The sequence below is a fragment of the Balaenoptera borealis genome (assembly GCF_965194805.1).
Source record: "Balaenoptera borealis genome assembly, chromosome: 5".
In the NCBI taxonomy this organism is placed as follows: Eukaryota; Metazoa; Chordata; class Mammalia; order Artiodactyla; family Balaenopteridae; genus Balaenoptera; species Balaenoptera borealis.
The window spans coordinates 32,511,749-32,536,334 of NC_138862.1; the positions used below are offsets into that span (position 1 = coordinate 32,511,749).

At 33.9% G+C, this 24,586-nt stretch overlaps 1 protein-coding gene across 1 annotated transcript in view; it reads right to left on the minus strand.

The window, feature by feature from the left end:
* ROBO1 (roundabout guidance receptor 1) overlaps positions 1 to 24,586 on the minus strand; it is a 928,971-nt gene that overhangs the window by 69,927 nt on the left and 834,458 nt on the right. Inside the window, exons 8-10 of the mRNA XM_082392465.1 lie at positions 12,507 to 12,631; positions 9,180 to 9,351; positions 1,116 to 1,321 (exon numbers count right to left, since the gene is read on the minus strand). Coding sequence (XP_082248591.1) covers positions 1,116 to 1,321; positions 9,180 to 9,351; positions 12,507 to 12,631 — 503 coding nt within the window. The remainder of the gene's footprint in view (positions 1 to 1,115; positions 1,322 to 9,179; positions 9,352 to 12,506; positions 12,632 to 24,586) is intronic.

Sequence of the window (24,586 nt, forward strand, 5' to 3'; positions counted from 1 at the left end):
CTGAGTTACACCCATATGGATATCAGAGATAAACACATATTTAGAGAAAATGGATAGACACAAAATGATTTCTTCTTAAAGCATTCCCTCTTTTTTCTCATTTTATTTTTTTAACCTGTAACTTAAAGCAGTTTAGTAAGTATAAAGTCAAACTCCAGCTGGAATGATGCTCTCTCTTCCTTTGAAAGACTGACTGACAGAAAACAAACACAGGTCACATGATCAACGTTAAAATAATCAGTACCATAATGAACCCATATACCTCTGCCTAAGGTAATAATTCTATCACCAAGTAATGTTGGATAAAGCAAAAATGTTGTCATCTTGCTCAGGCAATTGTAATAACAAGTCACAATCATTGTCACAAAAAAGTACAACATATTAACTTTCGTGGCACATAAAATGAACTGCTATGTTGATCCAAAACTCCAAAGAAGCCGCCCACAATAGGCAATAAAGCAATCGAAATGTATGTTTATTGCTGTCAAGGCTATTCTTTCATATGCCTCATGAGCTTGTCTGATCTTGATCTAAAATGAAAAGAAAAATCAAAACAAAAGAACACGGTCCTGAAAGAACAGGTATGGGATGTGATGCCCTGGGAAGGTAAATCCCTAAATTGTTCCCACAAACCTGTGGGCTTTCATCATTTAACATTCTGATTTGAAATGTACATTCAATGTGTACATTGCTTTATTGTTTTTGTTTGCATGCAGAGTATTCTGTAATTGCAAAATTCTGAACCAAATATTCACAATAAAAGAACTCTTCAAGTACATGGCACATAATATGGTACTGGAAAATATCTTTGAAAAATGCTTTATGGAATGAATGTATCACATCACCACTTGGAAGGTATTTTTATCTCCCACAAATCCTCATCCTTTTCTCCTCCATATAAAACCTTAAACTACTTACCATGGGCTAAATTATGAGTCAAATCATCTTTAATATACATAGTGAAATGTCTGAAAGAATAATGCATCAAATTAAAAATATATTAATAGTGTTATTAACATTTCATTGATTCTAAAATTTGAGACTTCAACACTAGTTGCTGGAGGCAGAAACAAAGTGGAACAAAATGGGAAACCCAGGGTGTCATTTCAAGTTACCTTAGCATATCGGATCTGTAGTACTCCGGTCTCCAGCTGTTTGATCCGAGAATCTTGGGTTGAAACAAGGACTCCATCCTTTCTCCACAGAATTGTGGGCACTGGACTGCCTGTGGCCACACAGCTGAGCACTAAAGTACCATCCACTGCTACAGTCTGATTCACAGGACCTTGTCGAATGACTGGGGGAGGTCGGTCTGCGATCACTGCCAGAAGAAACAACAGGAAATAGATTTCTGCAACTGGAAGCAATTTTCTAATCATCCAAACAAGAGCAGTTGCTCTAGGCTTTGAAACAAACTAATTAAACAAGTAATTAAAGTAGGAGACATGCATTATTCAGAATGCATTTCTATGATGCACTGATTCAGAATATTAAAATGAGACACAATGCACTCCTTTCAAATGACCAACCACTGACTAGGCTTGCTGCATTGTCAAGGGACCTACTTAACTTAAGAGTTCAGAGACTAAATAAGGATTGTGGATGGTGAAGGAAATGTATAGTGGAGAAAAGTGGAATACTGTGCTTTTTAAACTTTAAAATATGTAAAACACAAAACACAACAAAAAACCCATTTACCCCAAGGAAACGTGTAAGACAGATTTTCATAAATGAACCATTACCAACTTGATAATCTTTCTGAGTCCAACAGAAAGAATGATGGTATCATACCAGCATGCTTGACAATTCTGGATTCAAAAATGTGTTTTGGACTTTGATAACTGACCAATCAATATGACTGAGCTCTTTTTTTTTTTTTTTAATTAATTAATTAATTATTTATTTATCTCTGGCTGTGTTGGGTCTTCGTTTCCGTGCGAGGGCTTTCTCCAGTTGCGGCAAGTGGGGGCCACTCTTCATCGCGGTGCGTGGTCCTCTCACTGTCGTGGCCTCTCTTGTTGCGGAGCACAGGCTCCAGACGCGCAGGCTCAGTAGTTGTGGCTCACGGGCCTAGTTGCTCCGCGGCGTGTGGGATCTTCCCAGACCAGGGCTCGAACCCGTGTCCCCTGCATTGGCAGGCAGATTCTCAACCACTGCGCCACCAGGGAAGCCCTGACTGAGCTCTTTTTATCTTGGAATTTTTTCTATTAAAAGAGTACATAGTGAATTCAGAGAAACTGGAAAACTGTCTAAAAATATTCTTGGTAAGCTAATCCAATAATATAATTGAAGTGGATATCCTAACCCAGGATATAACACACTTCCATATCAGAATTATAGGAATGGGAAGACACTTTCGCTAAACCTATCACCTTAACAGTTTTAATGTCCCATGGAAGGAAACAATGGAAGGCATTTTTATAACATATAAATAAAATTACTCTTATTATATGAAAAAATCTAAAACCTAAAAACTTTATCTGAGATAATAAAGTCATAATTTTAGGGAAAAATCCAAAACAACTGTAGTGGAACTAGTATAAATCCTGCATTAGAGAGATGTTCTGATCTCCTGACATAGGCAATTTAGGTGAAATTCCATAGATAGTTTTTTAAATGAATAAACATTAAAAATAAAGTTCAGTTTTCATTATTAAACTTTAAAATTCTGAATATTAGTTTAAAATTTTTTAAGTCACAAATATTCAAAAGACAACTCTAAGAAATTGCCTGATTAAACAAAACTGGTTGCCAGAGTGACTAAATTTTGGATGCAACCATTTGCAAAGCTGGATGTGTCACGTTCAAAGTTTTATGCACCAAAGATTTTTCACAAGCTGGAGTCACACTTCAATTTGTTCCTCATTTATCATGCAATAATTATTAGTTTTGGGCATTCAATCTAAGAAAAACAAGAAAGCAAGAAAGTGAAATCAGCAACTGTGCATTTTCACTCCACCCTTCCAATTCTCTTCCATCCTTGGTTGCTAGTGTGAAATCTGTTAATACCGTGGAGGTGTATTAGAAGGCTGGAGTTTGAAACTTGGCAGGAGTGTTTCAGATACTCCACGGATGAAAAATATAAGCCAATAATTCCTTTGCTTAGAATTGTTTAATCTTTTCTACATTATCTGTTGAGTTCGGCTAAAATCAAATTAGAGGCCCCTCCTGGTAAGTATGAAAAAGTAATGATAAGTGTTTTAGTGCACTGGGGTTTTTATGACTCTACCACCTGTGTTCCCTTGATTATAAGAATGAATGAATATTTATTTCCAGATATTAATTGAATTAGTAACAGAGTGTTTCTTTATAACTGATTACAATAAAGTCCAGTAACAGAGTGGTTTACATTTCATAGTCTTGTTATATTTAGAAACAATCCAATATCTGGGGATTTATTCAACTTTCTATATCTTTACAGTTCTTTGATATTTGCATCATATTTAGTGTCATCCTCACTTCCTTATCCTATCCCAACCCCGTTTAATGATGTTGTTTCTCTGTTATTGATTTCTTCCTGGTTTACACTGGGTAGTTTACAAAAATAAAGCAAGAAAAGAGGAGCAGGGGTGATTATCAGGCTACATCATCTGTCACGTGTCTTTAGGCAAGTTCCTTAAATTATCTAAGTCTCAGTTTTTTATCTGTAACATGAGGATAATAATACTTGTTCTAACCAGCTCAGGGGATTGCTATGAAGATATAAATGGAATAATAAATATTCGATGTACTTTGCTAATTGCAAAAAGTTAGACAATTATATGAATTGTGGTATCACAATTGATCCTTTTCTACAAAATAGTAATATGTAAATCAGAGGTTAAAAAGTTCATTAAAGCAATTTTATGTGTTTAGGTAAAGACAATGAAACATTGTGGTGTTGTCACAGATTAGAATAAAATACTGATGAAATGTTCAAAGTTACACAAATTAAAATGCATAGTGCATTTAGCAGTCAACACTAAGTTTAGGATTCATGAGAAAAACTTCAAATAAAGAGTCTAATATCTCACATTTGGATTATTAAAATGAATTATCAGGTAATAAAATAGGATGTGTAAGACACAGAAATATGATTTAAAGAAAGTAAGTGCATGGACTTTGTAATCAGAAGGACGTAGCGCTGTAAAAAGAAAATGTTCCATATTTGTGCTCTCCAATACAGAAGCTGAGGGCTTCCCTGGTGGTGCAGTGGTTGAGAATCTGCCTGCCAATGCAGGGGACACGGGTTCGAGCCCTGGTCCGGGAAGATCCCAAATGCCGCGGAGCAACTAGGCCTGTGAGCCACAATTACTGAGCCTGCGCGTCTGGAGCCTGTGCTCCGCAACAAGAGAGGCCACGACAGTGAGAGGCCCGCGCACCGCGATGAAGTGTGGCCCCCGCTCGCCGCAACTAGAGAAAGTCTTCGCACAGAAACGAAGACACAACACAGCCAAAAATAAATAAATAAAATAAAAAAAAAAAAACTTTGTTTCTATATACTAGCAATTAACATGTGGACACAAACATTAAAATATAATATTAAAAAAAAAAAAAAAAGAAGCCGAGAGCTTCAAGTGGCTACTGAGCACCTGAGTGTGGCTGGTGTGATTGAGGAACTGAACGTGTAGCTTTATTTAATTTTAAGTAATTTTAATTCAAATTTAAATAGCCTCATGTGGCAAGTGCCTACTATACTGGACAGTGCAAACTTGTTTTTGTTTTTTTGTTTTATTTTTAACATCTTTCTTGGAGTATAATTGCTTCACAATGGTGTTAGTTTCTGCTGTATAACAAAGTGAATCAGCTATACGTATACATATATCCCTACATCTCCTCCCTCCTGCATCTCCCTCCCCTCTAGGTGGACACAAAGCACCGAGCTGATCTCCCTGTGCCATGCGGCTGCTTCCCACCAGCTATCCATTTTACATTTGGTAGTGTCAAACTTTTGTTTTAAATCTCAGTTCTGCTAGTTAGTATCTGAAGGATCTGGGTATATCTTTTCACCATTCTCTGCCTCAGTTTCCTCATCTGTAAAACAAGAAGTCAGATTTGAAATTATTGAACTGTTTAAAGTTCTTAGCATAGTGCCTGGCACAAAGGAGGCATTGAATAACTTTACAAAAGCCAGGACATGGAAACAACCTAGGTGTCCAACGACAGATGAATGGATAAAGAAGATGTGGTACATATATACAATAGACTATTACTCAGCCATAAAAAGGAACGAAATTGGGTCATTTGTAGATATGTGGATGGACCTACAGTCTGTCATACAGAGTGAAGTAAGCTAGAAAGAGAAAAACAAATATCGTATATCAACGCATATATGTGGGATCTAGAAAAATGGTACAGATGAACCTATTTGCAGGGCAGGAATGGAGACGCAGATGTAGAGAATGGACATGTGGACACAGTGGGGGAAGGGGAGGGTGGGACGAATTGGGAGATTAGGATTGACATGTATACACTACCATGCGTAAAACAGATAGCTAGTGGGAACCTGCAGTGTAGCACAGGAAGCTCAGCTAGGTACTCTGTGATGACCTAGATGGGTGGGATGGGAGGGGTGGGAGGGAGGGGGTATAGGTATACATATTGCTGATTCACTTCATTGTACAGCAGAAACTAACACAACATTGTAAAGCAACTATACTCCAATAAAAAAAATAATTTCTTATTATAAGTATCAGTATAGTGGTGATGGTGGCGGTAGTGGTACAGGTATGAGGAGTGTAACAGATGATATAACCCTATTAGAGCAGGGTTTATAAAAGTTTAGCTAGTTTTCCACATGTTCAATGAAAGATTTAAAGACCCTAAAAAATGAGGGCATTTCATCAGAAGTAATATTTTTTGTCACCTCAAAAATAATAATCATAAAGTCTATGTTAATACATATAAAAATATTCATAAAATAATTTTAAGTGAAAAAGAATACAGAATAACATACACACACTGACTGGTTTAAGTATGTAAAATTCACATCTAAAAACCAGCAAACATCAGAGTCATACATCACAATTGCCATCAGTTTGTAAACATATCTCAAACACCTATGAGTTAGGCTGTAAACTGTTACCTCATTTCAGCAATTAGGGAGCTGAAACATTGAAAGTTCACATGACTCGTCCAAATCAAAGAGTTAGTCACTGGCAAATAGCTCGTAATTAGAAAGTTAATGCTCTTTCCACTGTATATCAATAAGTTTTGAGAGATTAATGCAAGTGATTTTAGATTTTATACATCATTTAATCGTCACTACTTCTTACTTTCTAGTAATTAAGAGAAGAAACATTTTCAATTAAATAGGTTATATGAATTTCTATGTTCCTGAGTCAAACGGGATTTGGGGTAGGCCTCAGCTACAGAAAAACAACATTTCAAAGACAACTGCTACTCTACCATATTCTGTGCCTCATGTTTTATTCTGCCTTTGCCTTTGTTCTGTTTGCAAACAGTAAAGAAAGAAAGTCGAGAAACTAAAGTCAAATAGTTTCCAGAAAATACTCTGCCTATTACCTCTCTTCTTGACTTGATTTGGTAATATGTAAATACTGATATTATCAGCACTCACAATAAGTACAGTTTACCTATGAAGAATGAGTCCATAGTTGTAAGTTGTTTGTACAATATGATGGACTCCAAAATAAAGAAAACAAAACTAAAAATACTGTACCACTACAGCAAACACAAAACCACCTTAAATCTCTTCAGAGACTGTAAGATGAAACTTTTAGAAGTGAATTGGCTACTAGGGATGAATCCCAAATCCACAAATTTAGGAGTTTTGTTTTCATTTTAGTTTAGCAGAAGTTGACATGCCTGATCTATGCTCACAAATATAACCATTCACGATAAGGCCATGTCAAAAGGCACCTAGAAAGTTTTGCTTTCAATTATGAGAATAATAAGAGATATTTGAAAATATTTTATTATAGTTTTCTTTGGCCTTTTTTTATGTATATCCTTACATACAAGTTGCTTTATAAAGTTGCAATCATAAACACATGTGCAAATCTATGTTCTACTTTTTCTATATATTGATTATATTAATCATTATCAAATTCATTACATTGTCTTCACAATCATCATTTAATAGCTCTAATGTATGTAAGAAACTGTAAAAACATTTTAGGTCATTCTAACGTATTGGGGCAGTAGATATATAATATGTATCATAGATAGTGTTAAAGAGTGTGGACTTCTGAGTGAGACAATCTTAATTTTGAATTCTGACTTAACCAACAGCTAGCTGTTCATTCCTTCCTTCTTTGTTTCATTCACTTATTCAAAAAATATCCATTGAGAGTCTACCATGTGTCAGACCTTGGTGGATACTGGTTATATATTTAACTTGAATGGACAGATAAATTCCCTAAATTGGAAGACTCAGATTGTTAAGATGTTAATTCTCCTTAAATTGTTCAATAATTTAAGTGGAATCAAAATTAAAATTCTGATTTTTTTTGTTTGTTTAGGATGTTAAAATGTGTGTGTGTGTGTGTGTGTGTGTGTGTGTGTGTATTATGTGTATGGAAATTGAAAAGTTGATTTTAAAATTTATAAAAAAATGTAGAGGACCTCTAATAGCCAACCCGAAACAAGAAAGACAAAGTTGGAGACTTACACTACCAGTGTGTAAGACTCAACTATAAAGCTATAATAATTAAGACCATACATACTTGCATAAATAGATTAATGGAATATAATACAGAGAATATAAGTAGGCCACTACATGCATGCTCATTTGAATTATGATTAAGATGCCACTGCAATTCAGTGGGGAAAGGACTGTCTTTTCAATAAGTGATGCTGAAACAATTAGTATCCATATAAGGGAAGAAAAGGAATTTTGACCCTTATTTTACACTATACACAAAAATTAATTAAAGATAGATTAAAAACTTAAATCTCAAAAGTACAGACAATAAAGATTCCAGAAGAAACACAGGAGAATATCCTCACAGTCTCAAGGTAGATTAGGGAACTAAAAGCACCACGTATAAAAGAAAAAATAATACATTGGTCCTCATTAAAATTAGTTACTTAAGCCTTAAAATCATCATTAAAAGAACGACTGGGAAGAAATATTTATAACACATATATCGGACAAAGACTTGTATCTGGAATACATGAGAAAATGAAAAAAAAAAAAGAGAGAGAAATGCGTATATGCATCCACCAAAAGGCAAACAAGATAACTGAGTGCACATGCCCACCCACAGACTTATACAGAAATATTTAGCTTTATTAATAAAAGCCCTAAACTGAAAACAACCCATCAATAAAGGGTCCATAAATAAATTGTGAGCTATTTATACAATGGAATACTATACAGCAACAAAAAGGAATGTATATATGTTTATTTTATGTAAATATGTATATATACATATGTGTATACAGGTACTGTGCATTTTTTGAAAGCTCATTTTAAGCCACTTTGCTTTTATGAAAGACCTACATTAGTACATGTGCTCACTAATCAAAATAAATCTGAAGTGGATTTTCATTTTTATGAAAAGAGGAAATTGCTTCTTCACTTGATGCCATTTCTTTGGCTTACAAAAGGTTTCATAGGAATGCTCTACTTTCGGAGAGCAGGGAAACCTGTTATGTACACATATGTATATATTTTTTACATATTTACATGCTTACTTATAGTTTCTTTTCTTCTTACTACTCTCCACCTTACAGTTTGGAGATTTTCTCCATTACTGCATTTTTATAATATATTTGGCATTAATTAATCATGCTTAGAAGAGTTGATAAATAGAACAAAACCACATTATTAAGAAAAACTTACTCATCATGAATTGTGAGTTGGATTTGTCAACAATTCATCTTATCTCTTTAATATGGAGGAAAGAAAAAGGATGATATTTTACACTAAGAGATTTAAAAATAACTTCGCATTTTCCAAAACATGGACACAGTCCTATGTACAACTACTCAGTGTAAACTTTCCTTGTATAATTGCTAGGCTTTTATGAATGTAATTTGATGCCAGAAGTTTATAGTATAGCCAAGTTAAAATAAGAATGATTTTACATTAAATCATTGTATCTTCATCCTTTTCACATTACACCAAAATTGCTGTAAGAAAGGATACAAGTTGAAAATAAATGCATTTACTGGCACTCTCTTTAGACCCTAAGCCAAACTTGGACATTTTGAAATAAAATGCTCTACTTTACCATCGGTAACTTCCAAATATGCTTTTGTGATGATACTTCCGGCAACATTTAAAGTCTGGCAGATATAATAACCAACATCAGATCGCTGAACATTAGTAATAGTGAGGTCACCAGTCTGGGAGACTGAAAAACGGCTGGATGACTGTGGTGGCTGATATGAGAAAAGCAGATTCTACAACCCAGAATTTGGGAGGAAAGAATAACAATAGGTTAGTTGCTAGTTTCCAACATGTTGGCATATATATACATATATTTACAAATAGACATATAAACATTTACACACACACAAACACACATACTTGTGTATGCAAATAAGCTAAATATCCTCTAACACATACCCAGATATAGATGTGCACACACATAAACATATAAATGTACAAGGTTTAATGATCTAGCCTTAAATAGGGTTATTTGAAAATTTAAATGAATTCTAAATATGGATATATGCCTTTATAATTTCAATTTCAAACAATATAAAAGGATATTAGATATCATTAGAATTAAAAGTTTTACATATTTAACCAAAACAAAGTCAAAAGCTTTGTTTCACATAGATGTGCCTATTAGGATTCTAAACTCTAAATCTTTTAATGTATAAAAACAACATTAAAATTTAAACACATTCTGACAAATTAAGTTTAAGAATATCATTTAGGCACCATTATAAGTATGTCTGTTACCTGTCCATTATAAAAGTTCACTAATCTATCAAATTGTTAACAGTTTCTTGTTTTTCTGGTTAAATGGTGAGCACATCTCTTATAAATTTTTAATCAGATACTGAATTTAAGAATTCATAATGGAATTTTATTTTTGCAGAAAGTTATCTTAAAAACAAACTCAAGACAAAATGTGATGTTATTCTGTGGTACAAATTTCTCTCTATGAATCAAAATATCATGCTCATTGGAGAGAGTGTATATTTCATGCAAAAAACATATCATGTCATTGTTTTTCATGAAATAAAGAATATCAACATTTCTTCTAATCAAATAAATTTGCTACTTTTTAAAAGTTTAGGTGCCTTTTAACATATGTCATTTACAAAGGCTTAACTACTATTGCATGGAAATGTGTCCAATGACAAAATTTTAGGTAACAGTGAGTTATATCATTGAATCAAACCAAACCAAATCAAAATTATTTCAAAGTTTGATATAGATTTTAGATGACAATGAATAAGTTATTTAAATAACTAAATGAATCATTTAAATATTACTCTACTAAGAAGAACTGCTAGTGGATTTACTATTATTGCTACACAGATATTCTTATATAATACACTTTCAATTCTTCCTGTTCTACTAAAATATTTTGGTTTTTTCTTGTCTTTAATTTGCTGTCAGCAAATTTAGTCCTTTGAGGCCAAATGAAATGTATTAGAACCAACTGAGGTATTAGAACTTAAATGACAGCCTCTGTACCATAGTCAAGTTGATATTTGCCTACCAAAGTGAAAATTAAAGTGAACTTGATGGCATTGCATACAAATGATTAGTGAGTGCAGTCAGTAAACTACCTGTGTGTTATTTTATGAACATAGTAGAAGCAAGATCATAAAGCAACACACCCAAGGTTGATTTAAGCAAAAAATAAAAGAGGTTAGGAATAACTGTATTGAAAATGAATGAGAATAATTTTTTACAAGTATCAGAAACAAGTAAAGGGAAATGTGTCCATTTACTGAAGAACTGAAGTCACTAAGAGATAAGAAAAAAAATTGTGTTTTGGCCATCATCAAAAAATCTACAAACAATAAATGCTGGAGAGGGTGTGGAGAAAAGGGAACCCTCTTGCACTGCTGGTGGGAATGTAAATAGATACAGTCACTATGGAGAACAGTATGGAGGTTCCTTAAAAAACTAATAATAGAACTACCATATGACCCAGCAATCCCACTACTGGGCATATACCCTGAGAAAACCATAATTCAAAAAGAGTCATGTACCAAAATGTTCATTGCAGCTCTGTTTACAATAGTCAGGACATGGAAGCAACCTAAGTGTCCATCAACAGATGAATGGCTAAAGAAGATGTGGCACATATATACAATGGAATATTACTGAGCCATAAAAAGAAACGAAATTGAGTTGTTTGTAGTGAGGTGGATGGACCTAGAGTCTGTCATACAGAGTGAAGTAAGTCAGAAAGAGAAAAACAAATACTGTATGCTAACACATATATATGGAATCTAAAAAAGAAAAAAATGGTTCTGAAGAACCTAGGGGCAGGACAGGAATAAAGACGCAGACGTGGAGAATGGACTTGAGGACACAGGGAGGGGGAAGGGTAAGCTGGGACGAAGTTAGACATCAGCATTTACATATATACACTACCAAATGTAAAATAGATAGTTAGTGGGAAGCAGCCGCATAGCAGAGGGAGATCAGCTCAGTGCTTTGTGACCACCTAGAGAGGTGGGATTGGGAGGGTAGGAGGGAGATGCAAGAGGGAGGGGATATGGGGATATGGGTATACATATAGCTGATTCACTTTGTCATACAGCAGAAACTAACACACCATTGTAAAGCAATTATACTCCAATAAAGATGTTAAAAAAAATCTAAAAAGAAAACTATTTTAAAGTTTCCTATTATTTTTAAAGTGAAAGTGTTTCAAAATTCCCTTTTTAATAAGCTGAAGCCTAATAGTGAACTTAATTTTTAAGACCACAGATCTCTATATTCTAGCTTCAGTATATATAGAAAATTCTGGTTTATAAAAATGTATAGAGAGTAGGACTTGATAGCAAATGGTGACCACATATTACAGTTTTCAAAGAATTAGAATATACTGAACTATATCCAATATGACATCTATGTTAAAGAGACTTTCATATAGTTTGATGAATCTTTAATTGATAGATATATGATAGATAAAACATAAAGAAGCAAAGAAGACACTTCAGATTCCTGGTGCTTTCAGAAAAATTGCACTGACTAATTATCATCTTTGTTTTAAATGTGTGTAAATCTCTTTTAACATATAATTACAAATATCTGAATAATAAAAGTTATAACTAATTAAGTTGAGAAAAAAAGTAGTTTTTAAAAAAATGTGGCTGAATTGGAAATAAAGGTAAATTTTATACGATAAAACAATTATTATTCTACATACCACCCTGTGTACCAAAACTAGGCAGGGAAAATTTGAGAATTAAAACAAGGTAGGAAATTTTGTCTTCTCTTTTATTGCTGAAACGATTAGGTCACTCAGAGATTTCTCCGTTCTCTTAAAGCGACAGCTACGTGACTAAATAATTTGTTGCTTTTTCTTATATATCTGGCACTCATCTTTACTGATTGAAATATTAGAACAAGGTCATACCTGACTCCCCTCTCTCCTCCAGAAGATAGCTGGTTGAGGATTTCCAGTTGCTTCACACTGGAAAGTTACAGTTCGTCCCAAGGCAACAACCTGGTCACGGGGTTTCACAACAAAATGTGGAGGTTCTGAAGGAGATGAAACAAATTACCCTGAATCAAAAGCATGGAGTCATTGTCTTATTTGAGACAATTTGCTGATATCCCAAGTGCTGCTGTTATTTTATACCAGTTGTTATGTACTCTATAGATATCCGTAATGTACCAACTCTCATCCTTAACCTAATTGAAGCTAAATTAAGTGCACATTCATAGAGTGGAATCGTGTCGTTCTGTAAAGAGGTTTTTTTTTTTTTCTTTTTAATTACTTGACCTTCTAAGATTAACTACCTTATTAGAAAGAATTCTTGAACTACAATTTGACCCTTTACATTCAACGTATGCCTGAAATTCGTATGAATAAATATCTTTTCTTATTTAGAGCTGCTAAAAGGTACATGTATGTTAATCATAGACACAAGGACCTCCTGATGTAGGGAAGCCCTAAAATTAATTTAACTCAAAAGCTCCCGAAATGCTACCATGGAAATTACAACCATTTAAAATCTTCAGTCCAATTACTTGAATAGAAATGAATTTAAAGCAATAGTGGAGTCGAATGCCTCTTTCATTTACATAGGGAAGGGCATGTTCAAACAGAATATATATGGAAATGAGGGCAAATGTGAAACATCTGCTCATCCTGACACTATAAATACTGCCAGCTTTGTCCAAACTGTTGGATTTATACAGACTTAAATGGCCACTTCATCCAGCAGTAAATAGAGTGTCAGAAAGTTGTGTCAGTTACATTGAGAACAATGGCAGCTGAAAACATTAGGTGTGCTGATGGGGTTGCTTGCTGAAAAAAAATTTTTTTAAAAGCTTGTTTTGGGGCTGTGCTTTATGATTGGAAAAAATGTGCACTGAACATAAGTCTTTCTACCTACTGTTTACACTTTTCGAATTCATTTGTTATCAGCTGTCTGCAGCGCCTAATTATTCTCCTTTCTTGTCTCAGTTCAAATTGAAGTGAACGTTTCAAGCCAGACATTTAACAGTTTATACAGGATAATCCACTTTTTAAGACTGTTCCATTATTTCTAACCTTTTCCTTAAAAGTACTTTTAGTTACTTACGTCAGTCACTTAGGGTAACTGCTTAAAGTGAATATGAATCAAAAAGTATGTTTAGATTATGTCCACAAGTGTTACTTCTCTGATCATGAGAATATGACTTCCTTGTTAATGAAGATGAGTATTTGAAAGGGTACTCTTTTCTCTTGCTAAATATTTTCTGGTCAATTGTATCTGAGACATATACACAAATATTTATAATATATAATATATAAATTTATCAACTTTACACATTTGTATGTATACACATATATACATGTGTGTAAAGTGGAATATAAAACCCCTTTAAAAAAGGGGATATGTAAAACAACTTGCATGGTCACAAAACTGAAGAAAGCAATTAGATCTCCTAACTTCTAGATTAGTGTGCTTTCTTCTATACTCCCTTTTCATTTTTAATTGAGGTTTAGTAGAAATTATACCATTTGACTAGAAAATTATAGGAGACCTGAAAAATCAGGTCAAATGCCTTCAAATGTCCCATAACTTATAGGGAAGAAAATACAAAGTTAGGAGAATAAGTTTAGGTTCAATTTGGTAATGCTGACGTTCTAGCTTACAATTTTTTAAAACTCTGATTGTAATTGACTGGTTTACTCATGAATTTGGCAAACACTATCATTATCCAGGTGTAATAACAGGCGTGTGCACCATTGCCTGAGGATTTTCCTTCACACACATCCATACAGGAGCGTTTGATTCCTTAGTTAAGGGTTGGAATAACCGACATAGAAATCAGACCAAGAAACTGAAAGGACTGACTGGATAATAAACTAAATCCAGAAGAGAGTTTGGTTTGTTTCAATGAAAGAAAACCAAATGATTAATTAAATGAATGGGAAAATATGACTTTCCAATATATGCAGGGAATTTGAGTAGGAAAATCTAAATGTTCAAATCACTTAGACAAGTGAAAACTTCGGGTGGTCTCTTTTCTAAATCTCAGAACTATGTCTAATAACATGTGCCAGAATCCATGTTTCTTTTATAAAACGCCAGCACTCCTCAAACCTCAAAGACTTATGTGGGAACAAGGGATACAAACCCTTATGCAAACTACATTTATCCTGCATCAATCCTTCCACACAGGATATTTGCCTGGAAATGAATTTACTATATCTTATAGGCATATCCTCCAGCCAACATCAACAATGACATCAGCCACGAGGCATGTCTTACAAAAAATCCTTTCCTACATGTATGTTAAATATTGGATATAGACATATCTCTAAGAAAAATTTTAAATGGATTAAATATGCCTTTTTCAATCTTCTATCATCATCACATATCTATTTAGATTGAGAAGGCCAATCACCATATGCATCTGATGTTCATGATAAAATGTTGGACTGTTTTTCAAGGGCTACAATATTTAAACTTGCCATAATTAAATACACATAATCATGCTACTAATATGATGTTCAGTGTTGAAAATATAGAAAATTAGATAAGCAAAGAAAAAAGAAAAGCTACCTATAATTCAGCCATGCGAATTGTACCATATTGTTTTAAAATATTCTCCTACAGTATCACTTGAATGACTGTTTAATGGTCTAAATACAAATTACCTTAATTATTTAACTAATCTATTGTCTTTAAATTTAGATTGTTGCTAATTCCCCCCTTAAACACAATGGTGAGATTTACATTCCTCTCAATTTTATTCAAGTTTATTTCAACTGAAACTCTCTCTGATAGGACACTTTCCTCCCAAACCTCACGAACACTGAACATCCTTGCCAAACTTAGAATAGAATCTCCTCTTAATTGGCACTTTTATATTAGTGAGGTTAAACATTTATATTCACATTACCTTGTCATTGATCTCCTATTTGTGGTGGATATTGTGTTCTTGCACTTAACTTTTTTTTAAAATTTATTTTATTGTAGTTGATTTATAATTTTGTGTTAATTTCTAGTATACAGTAAAGTTGTTCAGTTATACGTAGATATACATTCTTTTTCATATTCTTTTCCATTATGGTTTATCCCAGGTATTGAATATAGTTCCCTGTGCTATACAGTATTCTCCTTCTAAATAAAAGGGCAGGGTAGGGGTTATGGGTTATAAGGGCTGGAATGTTAGAAAAGATTAAAAACCTTCTATCTCAATGGTGTACAAACTTTTTTTGTCTTCTTAAGCCATGAAATTTCTCCTCCAAACAAATTCTTCCTCAAAGATCTAATTCCTAAATAGATAACAGCTTGGGGACAGGAGAGGGGGTTCCATGAAGTGGCTTCTGAAGCCATTTCTGGGGGGTCCCTCTACTTTAGGTAGTGGTTCAAATAACATCAGCCTAATCCAAACACTGCCTTTTAAATTGTGCTTAACTTTTTGATTTCTAAGAACTAAGGATAAGCTAAAAGTTTTATCCACTTCTCAAAAATGCTGTAGATATATTTTTCCATTTATTAAAAGTCTTTCTAATCTAGTTAGGCATTTTTGTTGTTCTATCAATAAAATTATATAATATAGATTACATAATACATATGAAATTATATTATATAAATATTCACTCTATTTTCATCCTGAATTTTGCTTTTATTAAATTTTAACCCATCTATATTTTTGCATATATAGAAAGCTATTTTCTTCTAATAGCTCATTATTGCATCACCATTACTGAACAATCCATCCTCTTATCTGTATTAGTATGAAATGACATCTTTATAATACGTGTATAGCTTTTTAACTTAAAACATAGAGAGACTTTTTTAGGGTCAAAATTATTCCCTGGAACACCATACAAAATTCCTCAAAAATGGTGCTCCAGCATCCTTAAAGTATGTGAATGGACCTTCCCCAAAGTACTGATCATGAAAGTACTTAGAAACCTTTATTTATATGAGGACAAATTGTTCATCAAAGCAAACTTTGATAAATTTTAGACACATCATGTGGTTATTTCTTACATAAAATGAAATTATTCTGACACATAGAAATGAAAATGAGTGCAAACAGCCCTAAGCGCAAGGTTATTCACCAGCAGGACTTTTAATGACTATTATTGAATAACAGTTACAAAAAGGCAGACATGGATTCATAAACATATTTTGGATCTCCCAAACCCAAACTGTCCTCTGGGCACCTATTTTTCTTCATTTGTTTATCTTGTGAGATATAAATTGAAATAGTACTTAATCAAGATAAAGTCCTATCACTTATCACTCATTTAAAAAGAGAAAAAATAAAAGGATGCAGATCACACATCATTTAATAAGACATAAAGTTAGCAACCCCATTACCTTTACTCTTTGTCACAGTTACCCATACTTCCTGCAGACTTTATTCTGTGCAGTCTGTCTTTGTGGCCAATGACAAGTGAAACATGGAGGCTGATTGGTTGAAGGAGATGGAAGGGTATGGATGGAAAGGGGAAGAGAAGTTCCAGTCACAGTGACACGATGATTAGAAGATGGCCAATAAAATGTCAACTTACCAGACCCAACTAAAACAAAGCAAAAAAAGAAAACATGGAATAAATAAAAATAAACAGAAAATGAAACGGAAGAAGTAATAAGATTTGACTTAACAATGATCTTTCTTTTAAAATAAAATGAAGAGCACATTAGTATTTGGATACATGGCTCATACTGTCCATGAATGAATATTTGTTAGCATTTCCATCATCATCATAAATCATTTAAGAAAAATAGAAATGAATCTTAAAATCTCTACTTTGATTAAATGGCAGAGCTACAATGAATGATATCTATGAAATTATAAAACACTTTTCAATGACTTTACATTTTGCTACCAGGATTAGATAACTATATACGTAATGGGTTTAAAACACACTATAAATCTTAACTGCTAATGCTACATAGAATAGAAATCAAGCATCTTAAGGATAAAGAAGTGTTAAATCCTGTAACTCCGCCATCAGATTAATTTTAAAAGGTTCATGCTGCCAATGATATTCTATTAAACCCATGCTTCTCATACTTGAATAAGCATAAGAATCACCCTAAGATCTGGTTAAAATACAGGTTATGATTGTATAGGTCAGAAGTGTGACCAGGGATTTTGCAGAACCCAGGTTCTGCTGATTCAGGACCAACATAGGTTGAGTAGCACGGTTAAAAAAAGGTATTACATTTGAATTCTTGCATATTTTTAATTGAGAAAGCACACAGGAAAAATGTAAACACATTATGGAAACAGAGAAAACTTTATAACACTAATAAAGTTATAATCACAATACCTATTCTCAATGCTGAAACATTGGGTATTTTAACATAGAAAGCTCAAGTATTACATATTTAAAATACTGGAAAGCAATTGTTTTGCTCTTTTAGAAACAAAGGTAATTACTGTCAAATGCAGAGCTTTTCCGTAATAGCCCAGTAGACATCCACAATACATTCTACTCAAATAAATAATGTCCGTGTCTTTCAGCAAGTCACAACTAATTAGACTTGATATACATTCCGGTACTTTAAATAAATGAACTATGCCAAGCACTGCTGCTGCGAAATGGTAGCTTTAAAATGGAGAGAGTTCTCTTGCCTATTTTTACCACATATGCAAAATTTAAAGGCAATTCAGAAGCACATTTTAACTCACACGTTCCCTTTAACGTGAGTGAAATAAATTGTCTACTTTTCACTCTAAGGTAAAAACTCTAAGCATAGGGGGCTTCCCTGGTGGCGCAGTGGTTGAGAATCTGCCTGCCAATGCAGGGGACACGGGTTCGAGCCCTGGTCTGGGAAGATCCCACATGCCGCGGAGCAACTAGGCCCGTGAGCCACACCTACTGAGCCTGCACGTCTGGAGCCTGTGCTCCGCAATAAGAGAGGCCCGCGCACCGCGATGAAGAGTGGCCCCCGCTTGCCGCAACTAGAGAAAGCCCTCGCACAGAAACGAAGACCCAACACAGACAAAAATAAATAAATAAATAAATATTTAAAATAGTGTGGGGAAAAAAAAAGTATTAAAAAAAAAAAAACTCTAAGCATAATTTTTCAATCACGCAGGCAAGAAAAGTTAAAAAAAAGCATATTCTCATTTGCTCAGGCATAATGTTTATCATAGCATAACTATGCTATCCAGATTTGAAAACAAACAGAGGATGGGACTTGCTTACATTTCTCATAACCTTAAAGATGATGTCTTTTAAGTGACAGGAAGAAATGTTCAGAAACTACAAGAGAGAGAACCTGACAACTGTAGCAACAGAACTTTGCTTTGAGAAAACAAAAAGTCATAAAATTATCGTTTGGGTAATCTGAAAATAAATTTGATCCCATTAGACTGATGCAGTTAAAATCAAGCCTTATTTGAAGTCAGGAGATCAGAGGAATGATTCCTAAATAGTTTCTAGTCATGTATTTTAGGTAATTTAAAATTTCTTAAACAGTTTCAAAAATATTTAACATGTTAGAAACCAAAAAAATCACTGGGAAGCAGCTCATTTAAAATTTTAAAAAGCACTTTTCCCTTGCCTATAGGTTTTACCAGCAATTGAACCATAGCAGTTGAATCTTTTAATTAAAATCCAGTGTGTTTAAGAATGTTAGGCTAATGCATTTGCATATCACATCAATGACAATTGATAACTGTAAGGTTTTTCATAGTCTATTAAGGACCCTAAAACTTATCTAAAACAACATCTAACACAGAAGCTCCTAAAACATCAGAGGTTTTTGAGAGGACCCTATCTTGAATGATCATTTAAGCTTTTAACAACCATGATTATCAGGAAGTGATTCTTCTTATCTAAATGAAAACCTGCCCATCACAATTTCATTTGTTCGAGTTTAAGTAAACAAATAAATGCCATTTATACCCTCCACATAAAATCCTTTTTCTCATTTGAAGAAAATTATCATCCCAAAATTTCTCTTCTGGAGAATAAATGATAGAAATTTCTTTAAGTTTTTCTCAGATTTCCCCTTTCTCTGTATTTCTCTCAGGGTCAGATCAAAGGATTTTTTTTTTTTTTTTTTTTTCCCCCATACAGAAAGCAGAGATCTTCTACACAACAGGCAGTGCCTATTATTGTCCGGTTAGGAAAGTCCAGAAAGAATTAGAAAAAACAAGAGTCCTTTGGATCCTGTTCATTCATTATCCTCTAAAGCTCCTGGTTTATGGGCTGCTTCACTCCCTCCCTCCACATAACTCGTCTCAACTTTTTTTCTGCTTTAAAGGCTGGGAGCACCTCTATCCCAGCTCCCCTTTCTCCCTAAGAAAGACGAAGAGCCTGTCTGTCTCTATCTCTAATAAAACAATAAAACAATAAAATGTTAGCTCTGGAAGTGACCTTAGAACTTATCAGTCTAACCCTATCTTTTTGCATGAGAAAACGGAGAACCTAAATTGTTAAATAACTTTCTCAAGGTCACAGATGACTAACCAAAGGCTGTCTTCCAGGTCTCTCGACTAAATCCAAGTCTGTACAAATTTCCCTACTAGTTAATCAGTTTGGGGAGAACTATATGCAGTAGGACACAGAATCTATTTGATTTTACATTTAAACTATCATAAACTGTTTAATCTAAAATCATTACTACCTACACATAAAAATAGTTTTAAAGAATTCCTCATGACATTAAAAAATCTTTAAAGAATATCTAGCTAGAGTTTTAAAAAGACATGGGAAACTAACAGGTGAGAAGAAAACAGACTTAAAGCCTCTTAAGAAGTTCACCTTTTTGGAAAAAAATGTAATGCAATCATTTCTTAAGGGTGAACCAATTTTAATCATTTCTTGTCTTGAACTCACTATAAATTGAATAAAATACTACTCTTTCGAAGCATGAGAATAATATCTTAACAAAAATACTTTTTAAGGTAAATGTGTCAAATAGGAAGGTAAAAAAAACTTTAAAAAATAAATATATATTTTTAAGAGGAAAAAACCTTACTAGTTTTTTTTTAACATTGCAACATTGTGCAGATTACAATCCATCTCCAGGAACAGCTTTAAATTTCCTTATATTGGAGGGAGTTTGGAAAGGCGTGAGGGATTAGAGAATTTGCCACAAAGTTGAGTTTGTATACAAAGCATACTGTTTTCACCTAGATTTTATTTTCTTGGGGTTGGGTGGGGGAGGAAGGGAAGTTAATCAAAGTCTAAATATATATATATATATATATATATAATACATATATATAATACACGTTAATTATATAATTTTATAAAACTCTGGTTCTCTTTTGAGTCTAAAAAAGAAAAAGAATAGCTTTCTTCCAAATATTTGGAGATATACAAACATTATACACTTGACTAACAGTTTATAGAAAAAGAACTGTTCAAAAAGTTTGGGAGAATTTAGCCCCTTGCTCTCTCTCTGTCTCTCTCTGTCTCTCTCGTCTCTCTCACAAACACACACACACATACACACACTTCGAATAAGAGATTTTCTTCCTCATTTGAATGTGTCATCAAAGGGCTCCAGATTATCTAATTAGTTTGAAATCTTTTGTGTTCTAAGAATGTACATTGTTCAGACAATAATTTCTAGGTATAAATGAGAAGAAGCTAAGAGAGAAAAGAAACAAAAATGAAAATAAGGAAGCAAAGAAGGAAAGAAGGGAGGGAGGGAGGAAGGGAGAAAGAAGAAACTCATTTCTTCTATCTGCTTGTCATATTCAGGAGACATGAGTCAGAAAGATGATAAATGTTTGAAAAAATTATACAGAAGCTTGAGGAAGAGGCTTTTTTTTGGTCTGAGAAAATAAGTTAGCCGGACAGATACTTAAGAAGTCTTCAGATTATGTCTAATAAATACAGGGACCAGCCAATCTTAATAACTACTTAGGCCAGAAGAGAAGAAGATAATGGGCCTAAATAATAGCATGAACGACTTAGGAAAAGTATAGAAAAGAAGCAGTTAACAGTAAAGGTCACTGAACCATGAATTGGTTGCCAACTGTGATGTCTCTAGAGGTCTTTAAAAATGGGATTTATTTCCATTTGGCCACAACAGTTTAGCTATATAACGCTGTCTGGTAAAGAAATAGAGTAGTTGACTCTTAAAGTGCTTTCTACGCTATGATTTTAAGACTGTGGAAATTCAGAGGTAAAGCAAGACAACAGATATACCCCTCTGCTTGCAATATTTTTCCTTCAGATTATGTATACCCAAATGTATACTCTAGTAGAAAATGTCCTGGAAAATATTCTTTTCAGTTAATATTACCTAAAGTTGATGAAGTACTTTATATACATAGCTCATATGATAAATCCAGGAGATAGCAGAAAATTCCAAGAAAGTAAAATATTTGCATGATTAGCACAACATTAAAATTACAATTTTGGTATTTCCACATTGAAATCTCAATTTTTGAAGCATAATGGCAAAAATATTTGAGTTTATCCTTACAAATTAAAGTACTGAGATTCTTCACTATTAGCAATGGGCTATACAATTATTTGTACTGTAATGACAGAAGATTTCACAGTATCTGGGTCTAAAATAATTTAAGTATTCTAAACTCTTAGAATGGCCCTATAGAATATTTCATACTTAAGCAAATTTACAAACAGTAGGACCAATCCTACTAGCAAATATCAGAGAACAGCAGCTTTCTTAAATGGGCTACAAATGAAATCACCCTGACTATGGAATTCTTCTGCTAATTCATTTTCATTATTAGTAGCTAAATTGTAGTGAATCCCTAAATTGATGTGATTTTTTTCATTCTCATACACAGTGCTTTTTGAACAGCAGGGCTCAATTAACAAATCTGACAGACTAGAATTGTAAATACCACATTCCAGAAGAATATGAATGGAGTAAAGTAATGAGTTACAAGAATTTTTTGAGAAGAAACACATTTTTATTAAAACAGAGGAACACTCAAATTTTTAAGTAGTGGAGTATCTATATTTGAACTGACAAATCCCAGTCACTGGTACACCAGAGAAATTATATGCATAGACACTCATGAATGATAATATCTCTAACAATTAAAAACCCTCAAGATATTTTAATACTAGGTATGATTTCTTTTTAGGGAAAAGATTGAGTTTAACATAAAAGCCTGTCATTACATCTTTCAACTTTTCAGACATAAAAATAGAGTGATTAAGAGGAACATTTTTAGAATATATTTAATGGATACATAGAATACCATGAACTTTTCCCCTCCGCTCAAATATCTCACTTTATTCTTTAGATCAGTGGTTCTGAAGACAATTCTAATTGTCACAACTGAAGGGGGGGTTGTTTCCGGCATCTACTAGGCAGAGGTCAGGGATGCTGATAAACATCCTACAATGCACAAGACAGCTTCCCACAACAAAGCATGATCCAACCCAAAATGTCAGTAGTGCCAGGACTGAGAAACCTTGCTATCTGCACAAAATACCTTGCACTATGCCTGACACATTATAGGTACTCAGAAAAAGTTAATTCTTCTTCTTTTCCTTCTGCTTCTACAAATGTCCCCACTGTCCCCAAAAGCAGTTATTAAATGGTGCAACTTAGTTATTTGCCTGCTAAAGAGTCTGAGATTGAAATGCAGCTACCCAGCAATCTATGATAACATGTATGCCACCAGACGTAGGATCTCAGGATCATAATTTTGGTGGTAATACTCCCTAAGACAATTTAGAAAGCCAGAAACCTAGATCTTTCCTCCCCTTCTTCCGAGAGATACACAATTCATTACCAATTCCATAGTTTTTATTTCATAACTATTTCTCCATTCCATCCACCTCTTTCTATCTCTATTGTCACCACCCTGGACAAGTTATCCACCAGCATTCACCCAAACTAATGTCTTGCTTTTTTCCATTCCAACCTCACAATTCAGCCACAATGATTAAAAATAAACTAATCTGATTATAGTACTTTTTTGCTTAAAACCCTTCAGTATGGTCCCATGGCTCTTAAAATAGAGAGCAAAATCTCTAACATGACCTCATTATGTAACTCTTCGGTGTCTTCTCATAGCCCTTCCCCGCCTCCACCTCCCTATCTTAGCCCCATAGATTTTCTTCTCATCCTCGAGTACATCTTGCTCCATCTTCCTTCTGCTTCTGTTTATGCTGTGCCCTGGGATCCTCCCCCTTTTAATTCCTACTCACCCTAGCCCTCAGCTCAAAAACAAATACTTCTTCAAGGAGCTACCTCTAAATTTGATACTAAATCTTATCAGAATGCTATATGTTCTCACAGCAACCTTAACTTTTCTCCTTGAGCACTTACTATAGTTTTAAATTATACATTTGTGATTATTCTATAAATGTCTGTCTCTTAAACTAGCCTATAAGCTCCATGTGGGCAAGTATTTAACCATTTTGTTTGCCATCATTTCTCTAGAACTTATCAAGTTGAGGACATTATTCACATTGTAAATATCTGTTGAAAGAGTGAACAAATGACAATAATGTCCCCATCGCCCAGTTGAAAGCACTTTCTTCCTCCCTGGCCTATCTGTACAAATCCACTTTTCATATTCTGCTGATGCTGTAGACATCTGTGTATATCTCTCTTTATCAATAGGCTGTAATAAGCTCCATGAAGGCAGGCTCCGTGTCTTATTACCTGTGCACCCTTCACAGTGTTTAGCATATTGTTTTATACACAGAAGGTGTTCAAGAATTTGTTTAGTTGAAAATCTGGAACCCTTACCTTCAAATGGCATAATTCATGGAGGGTCAGCGTTAAGGTACATGATGGCATAATGATAAAATTATTCAATAATGATAAAATTAAACAACTTTGGATCAAGATTCTCTGCAAAATCAATCAGATCTATCCTGCATAAATCACATAACCTTTCTACATCTCAGTTTAATAAAGAGCCATCAATGTTAGCTAACTATGTGTCAGATCATACACTAGAAACCTTCTCAGCAACTCTGTAGAAAAGAGTTCAATATGCCAATTTTGCAAAGGGAGAAATGTGAAAATTAAGTAATTTTCTTGAGGTCACACATCAGGTAAGACATGGAAG